A 24,586-nucleotide genomic window follows, 5' to 3' on the forward strand; every position below is an offset into this window, starting at 1 on the left:
CGGGTGAATAAATATTTGTAGTATTTTTCTATATTGATTTTGGTAATACAGTACATAAACACAGCAATAGAATATTATAGCTGTAAACAGGATAAACAGGGTAAAGATGATTAAAACTATTTTCATTCCAGCTGCTTTTGCATATTGTACAGAATTGCATAATAGCACATAAATAAACACAAATGACATCAAACGAGAGGATAAAAAATGTACAAAACATACTGCATATCTAACATAGTGTTTATATATTATTCATATAATTACATAGCGGCATCATTCAGAAGTGGTGCTGAAGTGCTCGTGGCGTTTCACAGCCTCCAAACCAGACTTCCTGCTGCTGGAGACGTTTTGCAATTTCCCTTCAGGCTCCTCCTCCACTCATGGCGGCACTCGGGAGGAAGGAGCCTTTTTTTGGCCTCGGGTAGTCTCGGGGTAAACACACCTCTCTGTGACTCGGTCCTCTCCGGAGTCCGAAGGCGACAGTCCCGCCTGGCAGTCAGGGAGGGCGCCGGCCGTTTGCCACGCTGTCTCTGGGTGCGGTGAGCCGGCTCGGCTGCCAACCTCGGTCTCTTTGATAGCGGCCCGGCACTGCACCGAAAGCCGGCCATCACTCAGTCTCCTTCTCCAGAGCGGCTGTGTCCCTGCTGGACTGGCTGCAGGACTGCTCACCAGGCTGTAGTGGGGCAGCGTGGACCGGGGCTGGATCATGTGGATCCCCCCGATTGGGATCAAGAGGCTCGGAGCTCTGCTGGGCTGCTGGGAGTGCAGGGGAAGGTGACTCAGGATGTTGGATCCTCGAGGACGAGTCAGGTTTGGGTTGACATGGGTCAGACAAAACTGGTCCACAGACTACAAGGAGATAAGATGAAATGAGGAACGATGGCGCTGTGTCACCAACAATGAGCAAAACATGAAAAAAACACACACACAAATCTATACCATAAGTGTGTGTGTGTGTGTGTGTGTGTGTGTGTGTGTGTGTGTGTGTGTGTGTGTGTGTGTGTGTGTGTGTGTGTGTGGTGAAGCCAGGTTTCTACCATCTCACTCTACTGAAAAACTGGAGCACAGACATCTTAGACAAATTATTATGGATACTTGAAATCGTCACGCTAACGTTAGCTGTTGGCGTTATGTGCATTCTGCAAATTTTGATGTGGACCTTTACTGCCCCCTAGTGGACCTATGAGTCAGGCCTCATTGGAGATGTGGAACAGTTCATTCAGCAGCCAAATGAGCAACATGATGAACGACTGCTGATAAGAAGGTGACGTCAGCCGGTCTGGTGTCACAGGCTGCTGGGCAGCTGACTGTTAGCGTCACCGTGGGCCAACAACGGCACAACGCACGGTGTCACGGCAAGACATAAGAGAGGAGACAAAGACTGATGGAACAATGACTACAGGCTCAGAAGGATGAGTCAGAGTCTTACAACAAGGCTGGAGATGATCAGGACACGAAAAATGTCAAAGAGGAAGAAAATCCATGAATGACTAGAAGTGTAACACACACACACACACAAGTACACACATTATAAAAGGAAAATGATTTAAAATGTTCTTCCTCACACGGCAGTGACAAACTTCTGCACAACTCAGTCCACATTTTTAGGATAAAGAAACAGAAGACTCTATTAGAATGTACACCCCCCCATTAAAATAAAATGAAAATGAGGAGGAAATAGTTGGGTGCTCTAAAGAAAAGTAAAGAAATAAAATAAAAATCAATAAAAATATGGAGCCATATAACATAATGACTTCCTAATACAGCCAGTTTACAGATACATTTATATGTGAAAAACCAGAACCGTCTCTGATCCCGAGACGTCTGCACTCGTGCGAGGACGATGTGGTGAAGGTGCATCAGGACATAAGAACAGGTTATGTGGAGACTTAAAAAAAATGTTACTGAGGGCACTGTTGTTTTTGTCCCTGACATGTGGTTCTGATCGTTGGTGTTGATGATGGGCTCGGTTCTGCTTTTATCAGCGGCTGCCCAGAGAAAACATGTTGTGTCTATTTGGAAGCTCTCCGGCTGTATTTTAAGGTTGATCTCTGCAGGCTTGCGTTGCCTTTCCTTCCTTTTCCAGTGAGTGTTAAAATAAGCTCAGGCGCAGCAGCGCCTCTATATCTGCTCTCCGTGTTGACAAACGCGGCCACACAGGATCAGCTTTGTGACCGAAAAGATGATATATTTTTAACTGTGATCTCAACTGAACGCAATGGCGAATCAAGTCACAGGTGAGAAGAAACCACGGTTTCAGTTGAAAACCACGTTTTTATAGACCGTGGAAGATTCAACATATAAAATCAAACTTTGTAACTTTGAAAACATCAAACATTAAGGAGATTTCAAAGAAAAACAGTATTTGAAGGTGATGTAAGTTACCAGACTCGCTGTCGGTTGCTCCTTTGGGTGGGGATAACCTCGGCACTGGGCAGGGTCAGCTTCCAAGAAGCCTGATGGCCCACTGGACCCTGGTCGCCGGGACTGGACTCTTGAAGGGGAGTCCAGTCTCAGCAGGGAGCTGGTTGTGGACACGGAGGACAGGAGAGAGTGTTGGCTGGAAGCAGGGGGCTGGAGAGGTCTGGGTGACGGGCTGCGAGGTGGAGACCCCTCACTCTGTGGGGTCAGGGGGAGACTTCTTGGGGAATAGGAACCTCTGGAGCGTGTAGATGCTGAAGGCTCGAGGCGTCGCCGGGCAAAGAGCGCCCTCCTGACACTGGCGGGGATGACTGTAGTCTTTTGGGTAGACTCTTTGGGGGTCACTCTGGGGGTTCTGCTGGGGTCAGGCTTTAAGTGGGCGTGTCCTTCACTGCCGTCATCACAGGATGCAGGAGGGCTTTCAACCACTTTGGCCTCCTCGTTTTCATCACGGCTGACATGCTTAACATCATCGTCCTCGTCACCCTGACGTTTCCCCACATCAGAGGACTGATCACTGCGCTCTTTGTGTCCGTTTCCTAGGAAAGGAAAATGATTCTTTTAATATGCTTTTTACAAGATGTACTTCAGTACTCCACAAATCAATACCCATGATGTCGATAAGAACAACCAGCGAACCCTCTTTCTCTTAAAAGACTTTGTTTTACTCAGTGTGCTGCTTTGGAAAGTTCTCATTTCTGCTGCTACATTGATTTGCTCCTTAAACCAATTATGCTCCATGTCATCTTCTCTATTTTTGGGTGGGGTTACAGTTAACTGAGAATGAAGGTCTGAAGGTCCCACATTAGAAGCTGGATGCAGTTGGAGGTCACATGAAGAAGCAACGTAACACTTACGCATGATCGGAAAAATAAACAGACCAAAGGCAGCCTCAGTTAAATAAAATACTGCGTGACGTCTGATTCCTAATCATTCTAATTTTACATGTTGTACAGGGTGTCCCAAAAAACTGACGCCACAGAAAATCTACAGGCTTTTGGATCCTGATATCTGTCACATGACATGTTGAAGCATATCTCAGGGAACTTTATCTCCGGTGTTCATTTCTAATTTCACCTCAGTTTGTCAGAGTTTAGGCGTTCTCAGGATGTGCTTGTCAGGGATTGGGCCAGGTCAGGGCGTTGAACCCTTATTTTTTCCCCTTTTCATGGTTTCCCATCTGCTGTGCCTTTGATTTATTAGTTATTATTTTCATCATGTGATTTTCTGTCATGTTTTTCTTGCCACTTTATTCTTATGATTCACTAGGTATTTCATTTTCATCATATGGTTATTTTCTGTTTTGTCACTTTGTTTTCTTTGTTACTTTTTACTTTGGCCTTTCACTCTGTTCTAGTTTTCAGTCATTGTTTAGTTATCTCTCGTTCTTCTTGGTTATAATATTTGTTGTACTGTTATGTCAGGATTTGTTTTGGTTATTGTTTGTTCACTGCTTCTTCTTATGGTTGGTATTACTCCTAGTTTTCTTTACTCAGTTTTTGTTTAATGTCATTTTAGTATTTTGCTCCGTCTTGTATTCTAGTCCATGTTACCAGTTCTTGTTTAGTCTAGTCCATGTTCCTGTTTGACTCTTATTCAGTTGTAGCTCAGTTTTGTTTTTGCCTCTTGTTCCTACTTCACATCCTGCACCTGCTTTCATGTCCTTGTCTCACGCCCAGTTATTTATGTTCACTTCACATCCTGCACCTGTCATGTTTTTCGCTCACTTTAACTCTGTCTGCTTTGTCTTCTTTCACTCACGCTCTGTGTACCTGTTCACATATCTTTGTCTTTTCTTCACTCCACCTTAAGTTGTCCTCCCTCACTGTCTTGCACAATGAAGTATCTTCGTTCACTAGCCACGCCTCCTTCTTGATTGTTCCTCACGTGCACCTAGTTAACTCCTGTCCTATTTAGTCTCCACCCAGCCACCACACCCTTGCTCGTTTGTTGTCTTTGTACACTCACCAGCGCTTTGTCTAGTCCTGTTTTTGCCGTGTATCCAGATCCTGCTTTGTGTTTTTTGACTGTGCCTTTTGCCTCGCCCATGATGTCTGTGTCTGCTCGTGCCTTTGAACCCTGCTTGCCCATGACTGCGTTTTTGCCTGACCCTGTTTGTGCTTCTGCCTCGCCAACTGATCACCTGTGTACCAAACCAGAGCCTGAAATAAAGACCATGAGTACTTCTACATCCAGTAGTCCGAGAGTTTGCATTTTGGGTCCAAACACTTCAGGTGCCTGGCACCTGCCGGGCATGACAGCGCTCAGTATGTGCACGGCTCCTCTGGCTCAGCCTGATCTCCGTTTGTTAACTCTTTGAACAGAGTTCTATAATATCCTATCAGTCTGAAGCTTCTTTACAATCCTCCATGCTGTCTTTCTGTCTGCAGCTTTTCTGACTTTGATATTGTCGTTGGGTTTTGTACCATTGGCTTTGTCTCAAAGTAGAATCCCACCAGTTTCCCTTTTTGTTCGATTGTAAGCGGCGTGCTCACTGGGTCAGTCTCTAACTACATCAGAAGAAATTCCTCACATATATCTCGATGTCTGAAAAAAACAACAGAATTCAGATTAGCCGTTGCTGAATTAGAATCAAATGATTTTGTGGCACTTTTGTTGGGACGCCCTGTATATGAGTCTGTTAGTTGTAATCGACAGTCAGTAAAGTTTTTAATGACTTAGTTTGTAATTTTTTTCTGTTTGCAGTCAAACAATGTGAGATGTTCTGTACCGTGTAAAACTTTTAGGCATATACAGTATGTCTCTAACAGATGATGCAGACACACTCAGTAGAATATGCATGTAACATTTAAATCTCCAAAAAAAAAAATTAACCGTGAAGGCCGCAGACCTTCGATAATAAACTCTACCTTCTCTCCCTTGTGCTTTATATTTCGTGGTTTTGGTGCAGTGTTCTGTAAGACAAAATTACAAATAAAGAGTAAGTGACTTCCTGCTGGAGATGAGAGTGAGGCTTCGTTTGAAGTTGGTCTGGTGCTGTTCTTACCCTGGCACCCCGGTGGCTCTGCTGAGGGCTGCGGGCACTTTGGCAGCTCGCTGGGACTCTGACAGCGGCGTGCACCATCTTCACACCCGCACGTCCCTCCACCTCCCTCCACGACGCTGCACTCCTCATGTGATCTGTAGGTGTGAAGACACTGAGGAGGATCAGTTTTCACGCTCACGGCGGCTCCCTGTAAACTGTCTGTTAGCGCTCGTGGTATCACGATCGATACAAGTGCAACTGGAGCTGACAGACCGGCGTGAGCACGCTGGGCCTTCACGGAGCAGCGAGCTCACGCTGGTGCACGTGGACTTGGGGTCCATCGCTCCACGCACACTGACAGTATCTCAGTGTTTAACAGAGTGGCTTTCATAAACCAAAACCAAACCCCCCATTAACAGACTTGTAAGGCCGTCACAGCTTGTACCGACAGGAGTCCAAACACGGGGGGAGCCGGCGATGATGACCGGGTCTGGGGTTTGCCAAAGCCAATAAAGGAAGGGAAACCTGCCCCAGAGCAACTGCTGCTCAAAATAAGCATGAAAAAAAAAATACACCCAAGAGTAAACAGTAATTCTGAGTATAATTTGTTTCTTCTTCTATGGCTGCACGCTGACAAACTGCATTTATCATAAAAACGTTGAAGAGAAAGGCCTCGGTGCAGCGTGCACACTGTGCTCTTTATGCAAGAACAAATTCACACGTCCGATAACACCGACCTTCAGGACCATGTCTTGATTTATTTGGGGATGTGTAAGGTGTGTAATCTGAGCTCAAACTAGGGCGCAGGGCAGATTCGTCTTAATTAGTCACGGGTGTATTTTGGTGAGATAACGGACCTGAAACGGTTCAGTCAAGGTTTGTGTTTCTCCTGACTGTGGACTTGCTGTTTGTTTTTTGGTTACCTTCCCCCTCAGCTGTTCAGGGTCGCCACAGCGGATCCAGAGCAGATCTGCATCAAGATCTGGTCCATGTTTTATGCCAGATGCTGTTCCTGATGCAGCTCCATTTTTACATGGAGGAATTGTTGTGAAAGTGTAGTGACACGGACCCACAACAGGGGGCGCAAATGAATGGTCAATAGATGAGCCAAAAGGTAACAATTTAATGTTGTGAAACGTGCACAACGAACATACAGACAATCTCAGAATATAATTACAGTCAAATTACAAAGGTGACGTGTGGGCAGACTCGAGGATAGAAGACGTCTGTCCTGAGAAGAGCCGGAACCACACGATTTCCGCCCCCACAGAACCTGGTGAATACTGGAGCTGCCAAGTCCCGAATTCCCAGGTGATCACCGTCCCCGACTGTCGGATCTGGTACTGCTGGCGAAGAACAAAGACAGTCAAGTGTGGGTGTGTGTACACCCAGTAACAACAACGGTGGGAATGCCACCTCCACCTCTCACTCAATATGTTGCAGAGTACCGCAGTGATTCCTCAGGGGAAAAGAGTGCCGTCCTGCACTCACTCAGCCTCCACAGAAAAAGGAACCGGTACTCCTGCAAACACTCACAATATACAGATATATTGCAAAAGACACAAACGGCTGAGGATATTACCTCCAATGAAGTATGATATCTCGGCGATGAGGTGGAGATGACGTCTGGTCTTTATGGAGTGCGATGATGAAGAATGTGTGACAGCTGTCAGGAATTAATGAGTGACAGCTGTCACTCCCGGCTGTGTCCGTGGCGGCAGCGCCCTCTCGTGCCTGAAGCCCGCACTTCAGGCAGGGCGCCCTTTGGTGGTGGGCCAGCAGTACATCCTCTTCTGGCGGCCCACACAACAGGAATCCTCGGACGTCCTAGCTAAGGATTCATCAGGACTCACTCCGTTTAACTCCTGAGGTCTGACAAGATCAGGTGCTGCTCTCGACTATTTACTTGCATTTTCTTTCATACCCCCCCGTTCATGGATAGACCCTGAGGCATACTGACACTTATCCATGAATTTGCTTCTTCAGATTTCACAAATTGGAGGGTAATGGAATCTCGCCTGTTGTTTCTCAGATAGAAAGATGAAGAACATCCTGCAGGACATAAATAAATCAAAATCAACAATGAACACACTAAAAAAAAACAGCAGGTTTACTACAAGATGTGAACACTGATAAGAGTCAAAAACATAAAAAAACAAAGTGTACTTTGTAAAAAAAAAAAAAAAAAGTCAAAATCCAGCACTATTCTGGAAAAAACTTCCTACAGAGAGAAGAGATGAAGATAAACTGACGGGAAGAGAAAAGCGTGGAGAAAAGAAGAACCTGAAGTTTGGCACCTCGTGTGTGAGACACAGAGGAGGAGATGTTACCGCGGCAGTGGCATGTTTGACTAAAAATGGAACATCTTCACTTGTTTTTTAATGATGATGATGTAACACCTGTCAAAAGCAGAAGGACGATAATGGCACATCATCTGATGAACGGTGCTTCAGTGTGCAGATGGACAATAACTGAAAGAAGACTGCAAAATAAACCCCAGACATTTTAACATTAATTACCTTATGTGAAGTTAAAGGAACATTTACTTCCCTTTAAAGATAAAACCAAAGTCCCGGTGACTTAAGAACAAGCAAGACTTGGAGATAGCATCTGCTGGATTCTGGACTTGATGTGACGGACTGGAAACAATTAGTGTGGGTCAGACCAGGTCTAGGAGCAGGTGTTAATGCTACGCGTGTTCCCAAAAAGCTGACCAGATGACCAGTCCATCCACACCTGCCAAAAGCAGCCATTTGTCAGTCAGCCAGGTGATGGGTGGGTGTCCACTTTGGGCTTTTCCAGTTGTTGGGGTGCACCTGAGTACCTGAATGTGCCCAAAGCAATGCACCACATGGTCAGAACCTCGTAGGCTGCATTCCCTCATCTATCTCTCGAAGTAACTCTTTGTTAGATGCAAAATCAAATTGATGCAATTTAATATTTTTGTACAGTGCCAAAACATACAGCGCATCCGGAGAGTTGTCACAGCACTTCACTTTTTCCACATTTTGGATGATTTTTTTTTCCTCAAAATTCTACACACAATAGCCCATAATGACAATGTGAAAAAAAGAAGTTTTTTTTTTTATTTTTATTTTTTTTTAGATTTTTGCAAATTTATAAAAATAAAAAACTAAAACAAAAACTAAGAAATCACATATACTCAACAAAAATATAAACGCAACACTTTTGGTTTTGCTCCCATTTTGTATGAGATGAACTCAAAGATCTAAAACTTTTTCCACATACACAATATCACCATTTCCCTCAAATATTGTTCACAAACCAGTCTAAATCTGTGATAGTGAGCACTTCTCCTTTGCTGAGATAATCCATCCCACCTCACAGGTGTGCCATATCAAGATGCTGATTAGACACCATGATTAGTGCACAGGTGTGCCTTAGACTGCCCACAATAAAAGGCCACTCTGAAAGGTGCAGTTTTATCACACAGCACAATGCCACAGATGTCGCAAGATTTGAGGGAGCGTGCAATTGGCATGCTGACAGCAGGAATGTCAACCAGAGCTGTTGCTCGTGTATTGAATGTTCATTTCCCTACCATAAGCCGTCTACAAAGGCGTTTCAGAGAATTTGGCAGTACATCCAACCAGCCTCACAACCGCGGACCACGTGTAACCACACCAGCGAAGGACCTCCACATCCAGCATGTTCACCTCCAAGATCGTCTGAGACCAGCCACTCGGACAGCTGCTGAAACAATCAGTTTGCATAACCAAAGAATTTCTGCACAAACTGTCAGAAACCATCTCAGGGAAGCTCATCTCCATGCTCGTCATCCTCATCGGGGTCTCTACCTGACTCCAGTTCGTCGTCGTAACCGACTTGAGTGGGCAAATGCTCGCATTCGCTGGCGTTTGGCACGTTGGAGAGGTGTTCTCTTCATGGATGAATCCTGGTTCACACTGTTCAGGGCAGATGGCAGACAGCGTGTGTGGCGTCGTGTGGGTGAGCGGTTTTCTGATGTCAATGTTGTGGATCGAGTGGCCCATGGTGGCGGTGGGGTTATGGTATGGGCAGGCGTCTGTTATGGACTACGAACACAGGTGCATTTTATTGATGGCATTTTGAATGCACAGAGATACCGTGACGAGATCCTGAGGCCCATTGTTGTGCCACATCCAAGAACATCACCTCATGTTGCAGCAGCATAATGCACGGCCCCATGTTGCAAGGATCTGTACACAATTCTTGGAAGCTGAAAATGTCCCAGTTCTTGCATGGCCGGCATACTCACCAGACATGTCACCCATTGAGCATGTTTGGGATGCTCTGGACCGGCATATACGACAGCGTGTACCAGTTCCTGCCAATATCCAGCAACTTCGCACAGCCATTGAAGAGGAGTGGACCAACATTCCACAGGCCACAATTGACAACCTGATCAACTCTATGTGAAGGAGATGTGTTGTACTGCATGAGGCAAATGGTGGTCACACCAGATACTGACTGGTATCCCCCCCAATAAAACAAAACTGCACCTTTCAGAGTGGCCTTTTATTGTGGGCAGTCTAAGGCACACCTGTGCACTAATCATGGTGTCTAATCAGCATCTTGGTATGGCACACCTGTGAGGTGGGATGGATTATCTCAGCAAAGGAGAAGTGCTCACTATCACAGATTTAGACTGGTTTGTGAACAATATTTGAGGGAAATGGTGATATTGTGTATGTGGAAAACGTTTTACATCTTTTAGTTCATCTCATACAAAATGGGAGCAAAACCAAAAGTGTTGCGTTTACATTTTTGTTGAGTGTATGTATATAAGTATTCACAGCCTTTGTTCAATACTTTCTTGATGCACCTTGGCAGCAATTCCAGCCTCAAGTCTTCTTGAATATGATGCCACAAGCTTGGTGCACCTATCTTTGGGAAGTTTGGTCCATTCCTCTTTGCAGCACCTCTCAAGCTCCATCAGGTTGGATGGGGAGCGTCGGTGCACAGACATTTTCAGATCTCTCCAGAGATGTTCAGTCAGATTCAGGTCTGGGCTCTGGCTGGGCCACTCAAGGACATTCACAGACTTGTCCTGAAGCTACTCCTTTGACATCTTGGCTGTGTCCTTAGGGTCACTGTCCTGCTGAAAGATGAACTGTCGCCCCAGTCTGAGGTCAAGAGTGCTCTGGAGCAGGTTTTCAACCAGGATGTCTCTGTACATTGCTGCATTCATCTTTCCCTCAATCCGGACTACAACTCCTGGCAAAAATTATGGAATCGCCGGCCTCGGAGGATGTTCATTCAGTTGTTTAATTTTGTAGAAAAAAAGCAGATCACAGACATGACACAAAACTAAAGTCATTTCAAATGGCATTAAGAAACACTATAAGAAATCAAGAAAAAAATATTGTGGCAGTCAGTAATGGTTACTTTTTTTAGACCAAGCAGAGGAAAAAAATATGGACTCACTCAATTCTGAGGAAAAAATTATGGAATCACCCTGTAAATTTTCATCTCCAAAACTAACACCTGCATCACATCAGATCTGCTCGTTAGTCTGCATCTAAAAAGGAGTGATCACACCTTGGAGAGCTGTTGCACCAAGTGGACTGACATGAATCATGGCTCCAACACGAGAGATGTCAATTGAAACAAAGAGGGGATTATCAAAGTCTTAAAAGAGGGTAAATCATCACGCAATGTTGCAAAAGATGTTGGTTGTTCACAGTCAGCTGTGTCTAAACTCTGGACCAAATACAAACAACATGGGAAGGTTGTTAAAGGCAAACATACTGGTAGACCAAGGAAGACATCAAAGTGTCAAGACAGAAAACTTAAAGCAATATGTCTCAAAAATTGAAAATGCACAACAAAACAAATGAGGAACGAATGGGAGGAAACTGGAGTTTATGTCTTTGACTGAACTGTAAGAAACCGCCTGAAGGAAATGGGATTTACATACAGAAAATCTAAACGAAAGCCATCATTAACACCTAAACAGAAAAAAACAAGGTTACAATGGGCTAAGGAAAAGCAATCGTGGACTGTGGATGACTGGATGAAAGTCATATTCAGTGATGAATCTCGAATCTACATTGGGCAAGGTGATGATGCTGGAACTTTTGTTTGGTGCCGTTCCAATGAGATTTATAAATATGACTGCCTGAAGAGAACATGTAAATTTCCACAGTCATTGATGATATGGGGCTGCATGTCAGGTAAAGGCACTGGGGAGATGGCTGTCATTACATCATCAATAAATGCACAAGTTTACGTTGATATTTTGGACACTTTTCTTATCCTATCAATTGAAAGGATGTTTGGGGATGATGAAATCATTTTTCAAGATGATAATGCATCTTGCCATAGAGCAAAAACTGTGAAAACATTCCTTGCAAAAAGACACATAGGGTCAATGTCATGGCCTGCAAATAGTCCGGATCTTAATCCAATTGAAAATCTTTGATGGAAGTGGAAGAAAATGGTCCATGACAAGGCTCCAACCTGCAAAGCTGATCTGGCAACAGCAATCAGAGAAAGTTGGAGCCAGATTGATGAAGAGTACTGTTTGTCACTCATTAAGTCCATGCCTCAGAGACTGCAAGCTGTTATAAAAGCCAGAGGTGGTGCAACAAAATACTAGTGATGTGTTGGAGTGTTCTTTTGTTTTTCATGATTCCATAATTTTTTCTTCAGAATTGAGTGAGTCCATATTTTTTTCCTCTGCTTGGTCTAAAAAAGTAACTGTTACTGACTGCCACAATTTTTTTTCTTGATTTCTTATAGTGTTTCTTAATGCCATTTGAAATGACTTTAGTTTTGTGTCATGTCTGTGATCTGCTTTTTTTCTACAAAATTAAACAACTGAATGAACATCCTCCGAGGCTGGTGATTCCATAATTTTTGCCAGCGGTTGTAGTCTCCCAGTTCCTGCTGCTGAAAAACATCCCCACAGCATGATGCTGCCACCACCATGCTTCACTGTAGGAATGGTGCCTGATTTCCTCCAAACATGATGCCAAAGAGTTCAATTGTCATCTCATCACAGCAGAGAAATTTGTTTCTCCTGGTCTGAGAATCCTTCAGGTGCCTTTTGTCAAACTCCAGGTGGGCTGCCATGTGCCTTTTACTAAGGAGGGGCTTCCGTCTGTTCACTCTACCACACAGGCCTGATTGGTGGATTGCTGCAGAGATGGTTGTCCTTCTGAAAGGTTCTCCTCTCTCCACAGAGGAATGCTGGAGCTCTGACAGAGTGACCATCGGGTTCTTGGTCACCTCACTGACTAAGGCCCTTCTCCGCAATCGCTCAGTTTAGATGGGCGGCCACCTCTAGGAGGAGTCCTGGTGGATCTGAACTTGTTCCATTTACAGATGATGGAGGCCACTGTGCTCATTGGGACCTTCAACGCAGCAGAAATGTTTCTGTTCCCTTCCCCAGATTTATGCCCCCCAGACAATCCTGTCTCAGAGGTCTACAGACAATTCCTTTGACTTCATGCGTGGTTTGTTGTCTGACTGTCAACTGTGGGACCTTATATGTAGACAGGTGGGTGTCTTTCCAAATCATGTCCAATCAACTGTCCTTAGGTTGACTCCAATTAAGCTGTAGAAACATCTCAAGGATGATCAGTGGAAACAAGAGGCACCTGAGCTCAGTTAGGAGCTTCATGGCAAAGACTGTGAATACTTACGTACGTGATTTCTTAGTTTTTATTTTTAGTAAATTAGCAAAAATCCTAAAACAAACAAACAAAAAACTTTTTTCACATTGGGGTACGGGGTATTGTGTGAAGAATGCTGAGGAAAAAATTAATTTAATCTATTCTGGAATAAAGTTGTAACAACAGTGAAGTGCTGTGAATATTTTCTGGATGCGTCATAACATAAGTCATCTCAAAGTGCGCAACAAAAGCAAAGCCTAGACCTAATCCAGTTCATGAGCTAGTACAACGGGGGAAAAAATGCCTGTCGGTGTTTTTTGGATCAACAACAACAACAAAAAAACCCTCAAGCAGACCACACAAGTCGTTCCAGTGGTACTCAGAGATTCTCCAAAGGGACAGAGTAAGAAAGACATCCAGTCATCACCTGAGGTTGCTGGTTAGCGTCCAAGTCTCAGCCATGAAGTAACTAAGAGAGGACGCATCTGGACACTAAAGACATAGACATTTGTTCACCTGCAAATGTATTGGCATCACCAGCCACCTCCGTCCTCTTCTCAGGCCACTCTCAAAGCCTGAGGACCTAAAACGATGACTTTCACAGCTGAGATATGTGAAGGCCTCTACAGGACGACACTTTCACTACATACATGCATACTTTCATTGGCCAAGTCCAGTAAGTCACTGAAATCTGGATCTTAATCTTAATCTGGGACAATCCTAAACCCAGACATTTCACTTTCTCAGTCAGCTTCTTAAGTGCTGCAATCAGGACATCCACTGATTCCACAAGACCATCGTCCACATAGTCAAAGTCTGTCAACTGTTCCTCACTGACAAAACACCTGAGCCTTTCCATGATCCTACCAAACACCCAGTCTGTGGACTGAGCAGAGCAGGAGGCAGAAGACAGTCCTTGCTCTGCACAGCACGATATCCAGCAACATGAGGATGCCGCACGTATTTAGGATGTCCACAGAGGTCACTCATACTGAACACACTGACACAGACCGGCACAGCCAAAGCTCCAAAAAGTGCTTCTTTACAGTCATTACCATTGTGGGTGTTTATATAAAAACAACTTCTAAATAAAACCAAATTAAAGCTGCCACCTCCCCTTAAACCAGATCGATTATGTTCAAATCCACTGTGGTGGATCACAGAGAGCAAGTGAAGAAACTGTACTCAATGTACGGACAGAGTGACCTGTGACCTCAGGCGTCCGCTGATGTCCTCACGCTAACAGCAAACTGTCCGTCCTGAAGCACCTGGCTGTCTCAGCTTTGTCTTCTGGTCTCTCAGACAGACTGAACAGACGGAGCTGGAGAAAGCAGGCAGGATGACTCACGCTTTCAGGAACGTCAACGTGAGTCACAGCAGAGATTTGTTCTTAGATGCTCTCAGTCTGAAAACGGACCCACAGATGGCTCTCCTCCTCAGCGCTCACATCTCTGCAGTGCGTTCGATTCCTGATGGGGACCAAAAGCACGAGCATGTGTGGTTTAATGTCTGTGCACATTTATCTGCGCGACCTGGTGCATGCGTTGCAAAAAACACAAATAACAGCCGTGTCCCAAAAAATTCACACCGTCGATGTTTGCAGATTGAATTTTACTGTGCAGCTCTGGTTTTTATTTCTATGATTTTAAAAATACAGGATCTGGCAGGTTTATAAAGATGATGCCATGAACTCTTAAGGATTAGTTTTCAGGTGTGGTGAGTGTGACTTTGAGTGAAGATTTCATGACCTGTGCTGCTCCACAGCCTGTCTAGTGGATTTTTATTTTTATTTTATTTTTTAGCACTGTTGTTGTGCGTTGCCTGTGCTGCTCCACAGCCTGTCCAGTGGATTTTTATTTTTATTTTATTTTATTTTTTAGCACTGTTGTTGTGCGTTGCCTGTGCTGCTCCACAGCCTGTCCAGTGGATTTTTATTTTTATTTTATTTTTTAGCACTGTTGTCGTGCGTTGCCTGTGCTGCTCCACAGCCTGTCCAGTGGATTTTTATTTTATTTTATTTTTTAGCACTGTTGTCGTGCGTTGCCTGTGCTGCTCCACAGCCTGTCCAGTGGATTTTTATTTTATTTTTTTTTTTTTTTTATCACTGTTGTCGTGCGTTACCTGTGCTGCTCCACAGCCTGTCCAGTGGATTTTTATTTTTATTTTATTTTTTAGCACTGTTGTTGTGCGTTACCTGTGCTGCTCCACAGCCTGTCCAGTGGATTTTTATTTTTATTTTATTTTTTAGCACTGTTGTTGTGCGTTACCTGTGCTGCTCCACAGCCTGTCCAGTGGATTTTTATTTTTATTTTATTTTTTTTTAGCACTGTTGTTGTGCGTTACCTGTGCTGCTCCACAGCCTGTCTAGTGGATTTTTATTTTATTTTAGCACTGTTGTCGTGCGTTACCTGTGCTGCTCCACAGCCTGTCCAGTGGATTTTTATTTTGATTTTATTTTTTTTGGCACTGTTGTCGTGTGTTACCTGTGCTGCTCCACAGCCTGTCTAGTGGATTTTTATTTTATTTTTTACCACTGTTGTCGTGTGTTACCTGTGCTGCTCCGCAGCCTGTCCAGTGGATTTTTATTTTATTATTTTATTTTATTTATTTATTTATTTATTTTTTTTTATCACTGTTGTCGTGTGTTACCTGTGCTGCTCCACAGCCTGTCCAGTGGATTTTTATTTTATTTTTTAGCACTGTTGTCGTGCGTTACCTGTGCTGCTCCACAGCCTGTCCAGTGGATTTTGATTTTGATTTTATTTTTTTTGGCACTGTTGTCGTGTGTTACCTGTGCTGCTCCACAGCCTGTCCAGTGGATTTTTATTTTTATTTTATTTTTTAGCACTGTTGTCGTGCGTTGCCTGTGCTGCTCCACAGCCTGTCCAGTGGATTTTTATTTTTATTTTATTTTTTTTTTTATCACTGTTGTCGTGCGTTACCTGTGCTGCTCCACAGCCTGTCCAGTGGATTTTTATTTTATTTTTTAGCACTGTTGTCGTGCGTTGCCTGTGCTGCTCCACAGCCTGTCCAGTGGATTTTTATTTTTATTTTATTTTTTAGCACTGTTGTCGTGCGTTGCCTGTGCTGCTCCACAGCCTGTCCAGTGGATTTTTATTTTTATTTTATTTTTTAGCACTGTTTTTGTGCGTTACCTGTGCTGCTCCACAGCCTGTCCAGTGGATTTTTATTTTTATTTTATTTTTTAGCACTGTTGTTGTGCGTTACCTGTGCTGCTCCACAGCCTGTCCAGTGGATTTTTATTTTTATTTTATTTTTTAGCACTGTTGTTGTGCGTTACCTGTGCTGCTCCACAGCCTGTCCAGTGGATTTTTATTTTTATTTTATTTTTTAGCACTGTTGTTGTGCGTTACCTGTGCTGCTCCACAGCCTGTCCAGTGGATTTTTATTTTTATTTTATTTTATTTTTTAGCACTGTTGTTGTGCGTTACCTGTGCTGCTCCACAGCCTGTCTAGTGGATTTTTATTTTGTTTTAGCACTGTTGTCGTGCGTTGCCTGTGCTGCTCCACAGCCTGTCCAGTGGATTTTGATTTTGATTTTATTTTTTTTGGCACTGTTGTCGTGTGTTACCTGTGCTGCTCCACAGCCTGTCTAGTGGATTTTTATTTTATTTTTTACCACTGTTGTCGTGTGTTACCTGTGCTGCTCCGCAGCCTGTCCAGTGGATTTTTATTTTATTATTTTATTTTATTTATTTATTTATTTTTATTTTTTTTATCACTGTTGTCGTGTGTTACCTGTGCTGCTCCACAGCCTGTCCAGTGGATTTTTATTTTATTTTTTAGCACTGTTGTCGTGCGTTGCCTGTGCTGCTCCACAGCCTGTCCAGTGGATTTTTATTTTTATTTTATTTTATTTTTTAGCACTGTTGTTGTGCGTTACCTGTGCTGCTCCACAGCCTGTCTAGTGGATTTTTATTTTATTTTTTTTGGCACTGTTGTCGTGTGTTACCTGTGCTGCTCCACAGCCTGTCTAGTGGATTTTTATTTTATTTTTTACCACTGTTGTCGTGTGTTACCTGTGCTGCTCCGCAGCCTGTCCAGTGGATTTTTATTTTATTATTTTATTTTATTTATTTATTTATTTATTTATTTTTTAGCACTGTTGTCGTGCGTTACCTGTGCTGCTCCGCAGCCTGTCCAGTGGATTTTTATTTTATTATTTTATTTTATTTATTTATTTATTTATTTTTTTTTAGCACTGTTGTCGTGTGTTACCTGTGCTGCTCCACAGCCTGTCTAGTGGATTTTTATTTTATTTTTTACCACTGTTGTCGTGCGTTACCTGTGCTGCTCCACAGCCTGTCCAGTGGATTTTGATTTTTATTTTATTTTTTTGGGCGCTGTTGTCGTGCGTTACCTGTGCTGCCCCACAGCCTGTCCAGTGGATTTTTATTTTGTTTTAGCACTGTTGTCGTGCGTTACCTGTGCTGCTCCACAGCCTGTCCAGTGGATTTTTATTTTATTTTTTACCACTGTTGTCGTGCGTTACCTGTGCTGCTCCACAGCCTGTCTAGTGGATTTTTATTTTATTTTAGCACTGTTGTCGTGCGTTACCTGTGCTGCTCCACAGCCTGTCTAGTGGATTTTTATTTTGTTTTAGCACTGTTGTCGTGCGTTACCTGTGCTGCTCCACAGCCTGTCCAGTGGATTTTTATTTTATTTTTTACCACTGTTGTCGTGCGTTACCTGTGCTGCTCCACAGCCTGTCTAGTGGATTTTTATTTTGTTTTAGCACTGTTGTCGTGCGTTACCTGTGCTGCCCCACAGCCTGTCCAGTGGATTTTTATTTTATTTTTTACCACTGTTGTCGTGCGTTACCTGTGCTGCTCCACAGCCTGTCTAGTGGATTTTTATTTTGTTTTAGCACTGTTGTCGTGCGTTACCTGTGCTGCTCCACAGCCTGTCTAGTGGATTTTTATTTTGTTTTAGCACTGTTGTTGTGCGTTACCTGTGCTGCTCCACAGCCTGTCCAGTGGATTTTTATTTTTATTTTATTTTATTTTTTAGCACTGTTGTCGTGCGTTACCTGTGCTGCTCCACAGCCTGTCTAGTGGATTTTTATTTTATTTTAGCACTGTTGTCGTGCGTTACCTGTGCTGCTCCACAGCCTGTCCAGTGGATTTTTATTTTTATTTTATTTTATTTTTTAGCACTGTTGTTGTGCGTTACCTGTGCTGCTCCACAGCCTGTCTAGTGGATTTTTATTTTATTTTAGCACTGTTGTCGTGCGTTACCTGTGCTGCTCCACAGCCTGTCTAGTGTCGGATTCCCTGTTTGGGAATCCGCTAGCTTAGCGTAGCTACTAGCTCTTAGCCGTTTTAGCATGGCGGCTTCTCCTGTCTCTCCCGTACTTTTCTGCTCTGGGTGTGAAATGTTTAGTTATTCCTCGGCCTCTTTTAGCAGTAACGGTACATGTAATAAGTGCAGCTTATTCGTAGCTTTGGAGGCCAGGCTGGGCGAATTGGAGGCTCGGCTCCGCACCGTGGAAAATTCTACAGCTAGCCAGGCCCCTGTAGTCGGTGCGGACCAAGGTAGCTTAGCCGCCGTTAGTTCCCCCCTGGCAGACCCCGTGCAGTCGGGAAGGCAGGCTGACTGGGTGACTGTGAGGAGGAAGCGTAGCCCTAAACAGAAGCCCCGTGTACACCGTCAACCCGTTCACATCTCTAACCGTTTTTCCCCACTCGACGATACACTCGCCGAGGATCAAACTCTGGTTATTGGCGACTCTGTTTTGAGAAATGTGAAGTTAGCGACACCAGCAACCATTGTCAATTGTCTTCCGGGGGCCAGAGCAGGCGACATCGAAGGACATTTGAAATTGCTGGCTAAGGCTAAGCGTAAATTTGGTAAGATTGTAATTCACGTCGGCAGTAATGACACTCGGTTACGCCAATCGGAGGTCACTAAAATTAACATTGAATTGGTGTGTAACTTTGCAAAAACAATGTCGGACTCTGTTGTTTTCTCTGGGCCCCTCCCCAATCAGACCGGGAGTGACATGTTTAGCCGCATGTTCTCCTTGAATTGCTGGCTGTCTGAGTGGTGTCCAAAAAATGAGGTGGGCTTCATTGATAATTGGCAAAGCTTCTGGGGAAAACCTGGTCTTGTTAGGAGAGACGGCATCCATCCCACTTTAGAGGGAGCAGCTCTCATTTCTAGAAATCTGGCCAATTTTTTGGGATCCTCCAAACTGTGACTGTCTAGCGTTGGGACCAGGAGGCAGAGCTGTGGTCTTATACACCTCTCTGCAGCTTCTCTCCCCCTGCCATCCCCCTATTACCCCATCCCCGTAGAGACGGTGCCTGCTCCCAGACCACCAATAACTAGCAAAAATCTATTTAAGCATAAAAATTCAAAAAGAAAAAATAATATAGCACCTTCAATTGCACCACAGACTAAAACAGTTAAATGTGGTCTATTAAACATTAGGTCTCTTTCTTCTAAGTCCCTGTTGGTAAATGATATAATAATTGATCAACGTATTGATTTATTCTGCCTAACAGAAACTTGGTTACAGCAGGATGAATATGTTAGTTTAAATGAGTCAACACCCCCGAGTCACACTAACTGTCAGAATGCTCGTAGCACGGGCCGGGGCGGAGGATTAGCAGCAATCTTCCATTCCAGCTTATTAATTAATCAAAAACCTAGACAGAGCTTTAATTCATTTGAAAGCTTGTCTCTTAGTCTTGTCCATCCAAATTGGAAGTCCCAAAAACCAGTTTTATTTGTTATTATCTATCGTCCACCTGGTCGTTACTGTGAGTTTCTCTGTGAATTTTCAGACCTTTTGTCTGACTTAGTGCTTAGCTCAGATAAGATAATTATAGTCATAGGTATTAAAGGCATTGCGCTGCGGTGGTTTGAATCATATTTGTCTAATAGATTACAGTTTGTTCATGTAAATGGGGAATCTTCTTCACAGACTAAAGTTAATTATGGAGTTCCACAAGGTTCTGTGCTAGGACCAATTTTATTCACTTTATACATGCTTCCCTTGGGCAGTATTATTAGACGGTATTGCTTAAATTTTCATTGTTACGCAGATGATACCCAGCTTTATCTATCCATGAAGCCAGAGGATACGCACCAATTAGCTAAACTGCAGGATTGTCTTACAGACATAAAGACATGGATGACCTCTAATTTCCTGCTTTTAAACTCAGATAAAACTGAAGTTATTGTACTTGGCCCCACAAATCTTAGAAGCATGGTGTCTAACCAGATCGTTACTCTGGATGGCATTTCCCTGATCTCTAGTAATACTGTGAGAAATCTTGGAGTTATTTTTGATCAGGATATGTCATTCAAAGCGCATATTAAACAAATATGTAGGACTGCCTTTTTGCATTTACGCAATATCTCTAAAATCAGAAAGGTCTTGTCTCAGAGTGATGCTGAAAAACTAATTCATGCATTTATTTCCTCTAGGCTGGACTATTGTAATTCATTATTATCAGGTTGTCCTAAAAGTTCCCTAAAAAGCCTTCAGTTGGTTCAGAATGCTGCAGCTAGAGTACTGACGGGGACTAGCAGGAGAGAGCATATCTCACCCGTGTTGGCCTCCCTTCATTGGCTTCCTGTTAATGCTAGAATAGAATTTAAAATTCTTCTTCTTACTTATAAGGTTTTGAATAATCAGGTCCCATCTTATCTTAGGGACCTCGTAGTACCATATTACCCCATTAGAGCGCTTCGCTCTCAGACTGCGGGCTTACTTGTAGTTCCTAGGGTTTGTAAGAGTAGAATGGGAGGCAGAGCCTTCAGCTTTCAGGCTCCTCTCCTGTGGAACCAGCTCCCAATTCAGATCAGGGAGACAGATACCCTCTCTACTTTTAAGATTAGGCTTAAAACTTTCCTTTTCGCTAAGGCTTATAGTTAGGGCTGGATCGGGTGACCCTGGACCATCCCTTGGTTATGTTGCTTTAGACGTAGACTGTGTTTCATAATTATTGTATGGCCTTGCCTTGCAATGTGGAGCGCCTTGGGGCAACTGTTTGTTGTGATTTGGCGCTATACAAGAAAAAAGTTGATTGAAGTTGATTCATTGATAGTGTGCGATTTTAACATCCACACAGATGCTGAGAATGACAGCCTCAACACTGCATTTAATCTATTATTAGACTCTATCGGCTTTGCTCAAAAAGTAAATGAGTCCACCCACCACTTTAATCATATTTTAGATCTTGTTCTGACTTATGGTATGGAAATAGAAGACTTAACAGTATTCCCTGAAAACTCCCTTTTGTCTGATCATTTTTTAATAACATTTACATTTACCCTGATGGACTACCCTGCAGTGGGGAATAAGTTTCATTACACTAGAAGTCTTTCAGAAAGCGCTGTAACTAGGTTTAAGGATATGATTCCTTCTTTATGTTCTCTAATGTCATATACCAACACAGAGCAGAGTAGCTACCTAAACTCTGTAAGGGAGTTAGAGTATCTTGTCAATAGTTTTACATCCTCATTGAAGACAACTTTGGATGCTGTAGCTCCTCTGAAAAAGAGAGCTTTAAATCAGAAGTGTCTGACTCCGTGGTATAACTCACAAACTCGTAGCTTAAAGCAGATAACCCGTAAGTTGGAGAGGAAATGGCGTCTCACTAATTTAGAAGATCTTCACTTAGCCTGGAAAAAGAGTTTGTTGCTCTATAAGAAAGCCCTTCGTGAAGCTAGGACATCTTTCTACTCATCACTAATTGAAGAAAATAAGAACAACCCCAGGTTTCTTTTCAGCACTGTAGCCAGGCTGACAAAGAGTCAGAGCTCTATTGAGCTGAGTATTCCATTAACTTTAACTAGTAATGACTTCATGACTTTCTTTGCTAACAAAATTTTGACTATTAGAGAAAAAATTACTCATAACCATCCCAAAGATGTATTGTTATCTTTGGCTGCTTTCAGTGATGCCGGTATTTGGTTAGACTCTTTCTCTCCGATTGTTCTGTCTGAGTTATTTTCATTAGTTACTTCATCCAAACCATCAACATGCTTATTAGACCCCATTCCTGCCAGGCTGCTCAAGGAAGTCCTACCATTATTTAATGCTTCAATCTTAAATATGATCAATCTATCTTTGTTAGTTGGTTATGTACCACAGGCCTTTAAGGTGGCAGTAATTAAACCATTACTTAAAAAGCCATCACTTGACCCAGCTATCTTAGCTAATTATAGGCCAATCTCCAACCTTCCTTTTCTCTCAAAGATTCTTGAGAGGGTAGTTGTAAAACAGCTAACTGATCACCTGCAGAGGAATGGTCTATTTGAAGAGTTTCAGTCAGGTTTTAGAATTCATCATAGTACAGAAACATCATTAGTGAAGGTTACAAATGATCTTCTTATGGCTTCGGACAGTGGACTTATCTCTGTGCTTGTTCTGTTGGACCTCAGTGCTGCTTTTGATACTGTTGACCATAAAATTTTATTACAGAGATTAGAGCATGTCATAGGTATTAAAGGCATTGCGCTGCGGTGGTTTGAATCATATTTGTCTAATAGATTACAGTTTGTTCATGTAAATGGGGAATCTTCTTCACAGACTAAAGTTAATTATGGAGTTCCACAAGGTTCTGTGCTAGGACCAATTTTATTCACTTTATACATGCTTCCCTTGGGCAGTATTATTAGACGGTATTGCTTAAATTTTCATTGTTACGCAGATGATACCCAGCTTTATCTATCCATGAAGCCAGAGGATACGCACCAATTAGCTAAACTGCAGGATTGTCTTACAGACATAAAGACATGGATGACCTCTAATTTCCTGCTTTTAAACTCAGATAAAACTGAAGTTATTGTACTTGGCCCCACAAATCTTAGAAGCATGGTGTCTAACCAGATCGTTACTCTGGATGGCATTTCCCTGATCTCTAGTAATACTGTGAGAAATCTTGGAGTTATTTTTGATCAGGATATGTCATTCAAAGCGCATATTAAACAAATATGTAGGACTGCCTTTTTGCATTTACGCAATATCTCTAAAATCAGAAAGGTCTTGTCTCAGAGTGATGCTGAAAAACTAATTCATGCATTTGTTTCCTCTAGGCTGGACTATTGTAATTCATTATTATCAGGTTGTCCTAAAAGTTCCCTAAAAAGCCTTCAGTTGGTTCAGAATGCTGCAGCTAGAGTACTGACGGGGACTAGCAGGAGAGAGCATATCTCACCCGTGTTGGCCTCCCTTCATTGGCTTCCTGTTAATGCTAGAATAGAATTTAAAATTCTTCTTCTTACTTATAAGGTTTTGAATAATCAGGTCCCATCTTATCTTAGGGACCTCATAGTACCATATTACCCCATTAGAGCGCTTCGCTCTCAGACTGCGGGCTTACTTGTAGTTCCTAGGGTTTGTAAGAGTAGAATGGGAGGCAGAGCCTTCAGCTTTCAGGCTCCTCTCCTGTGGAACCAGCTCCCAATTCAGATCAGGGAGACAGATACCCTCTCTACTTTTAAGATTAGGCTTAAAACTTTCCTTTTCGCTAAGGCTTATAGTTAGGGCTGGATCGGGTGACCCTGGACCATCCCTTGGTTATGTTGCTTTAGACGTAGACTGTGTTTCATAATTATTGTATGGCCTTGCCTTGCAATGTGGAGCGCCTTGGGGCAACTGTTTGTTGTGATTTGGCGCTATACAAGAAAAAAGTTGATTGATTGATGATGAGCTGCAGCATCCTGAGCACAACAAAATTCATATCCTTACTAAAACATACGAGTATTTTGTGCACACTTCCTCAATGACAGTTTTGTGCTTCGTGAATGAGATCTTCAAGTCGGTCACAGTGGGATTTTTTTTTAATAACATTACTTCTGCATTTCCTATAGTGAATCATGGGGTACCTCAAGGCTCTGTTCTGGGTTTACTGTTGTCTCCATTTCTGTAGCACCTCTTGGTCAGATTACATGTAACTGACTTTCACTGTTATGCTGATGACTTGCAGATGTACATTCCTGTCTATATCAGGTTTGCCTATCAGATTAAGAAGTTGGAGGTTTGTCTCACTGCGGGGAAAAGCTGAATGTCTTCAAATACTTTACTTTTAATGCAGAGAAGACAGAGGTGATTATTTGATTGTCCTGCCAGACAGAGACATTATCACTGGGTACAGAAGGTTCCAGATTCAAGACCAATAGTGCCCATTCCCTATGTAATGTAGAATTGTTTCAGGAAGAGGATCGAGTGTTAAACTTGTGCCAAATCAACATGGCGATCCATATGATCGATCCACTGTGACAACCCCGAGGAAAAGGGCAAAAGCAGAACAAACTTACTAAATACGGACACTGGCTGACTGTGATTCAGCACAGCAAAAGAATTAAAGATCTTGCTATAGTTTTTGATCAACATTCAGTTGTTCCTTGCATATTAAAGAGGTGGGCAAGACAGCACATTTTCCTTCACACAACATAACAAGGGTCAGACTTACCCTGTTTATGGTGGACACCAAAACTGATTTACACTTTTGTGTCCTTGAGATCTGAGTATTTTATTTTGTGGTTTCCCATATCAGAGTACTAGGTGTCTACATGTGATTCA

General features: G+C 43.0%; 1 protein-coding gene across 1 annotated transcript in view; it reads right to left on the reverse strand.

The window, feature by feature from the left end:
* Nucleotides 1-338: 338 nt before the first annotated feature.
* hivep3a (HIVEP zinc finger 3a) overlaps nucleotides 339-24,586 on the reverse strand; it is a 108,762-nt gene continuing 84,514 nt past the window's right edge. Inside the window, exons 6-9 of the mRNA XM_034160425.1 lie at nucleotides 13,685-13,912; nucleotides 5,429-5,699; nucleotides 2,386-2,960; nucleotides 339-849 (exon numbers count right to left, since the gene is read on the reverse strand). Coding sequence (XP_034016316.1) covers nucleotides 379-849; nucleotides 2,386-2,960; nucleotides 5,429-5,699; nucleotides 13,685-13,912 — 1,545 coding nt within the window. The 3' untranslated portion in view covers nucleotides 339-378. The remainder of the gene's footprint in view (nucleotides 850-2,385; nucleotides 2,961-5,428; nucleotides 5,700-13,684; nucleotides 13,913-24,586) is intronic.

The sequence above is a fragment of the Thalassophryne amazonica genome, chromosome 20, assembly GCF_902500255.1.
Source record: "Thalassophryne amazonica chromosome 20, fThaAma1.1, whole genome shotgun sequence".
Classification (NCBI taxonomy): domain Eukaryota; kingdom Metazoa; phylum Chordata; class Actinopteri; order Batrachoidiformes; family Batrachoididae; genus Thalassophryne; species Thalassophryne amazonica.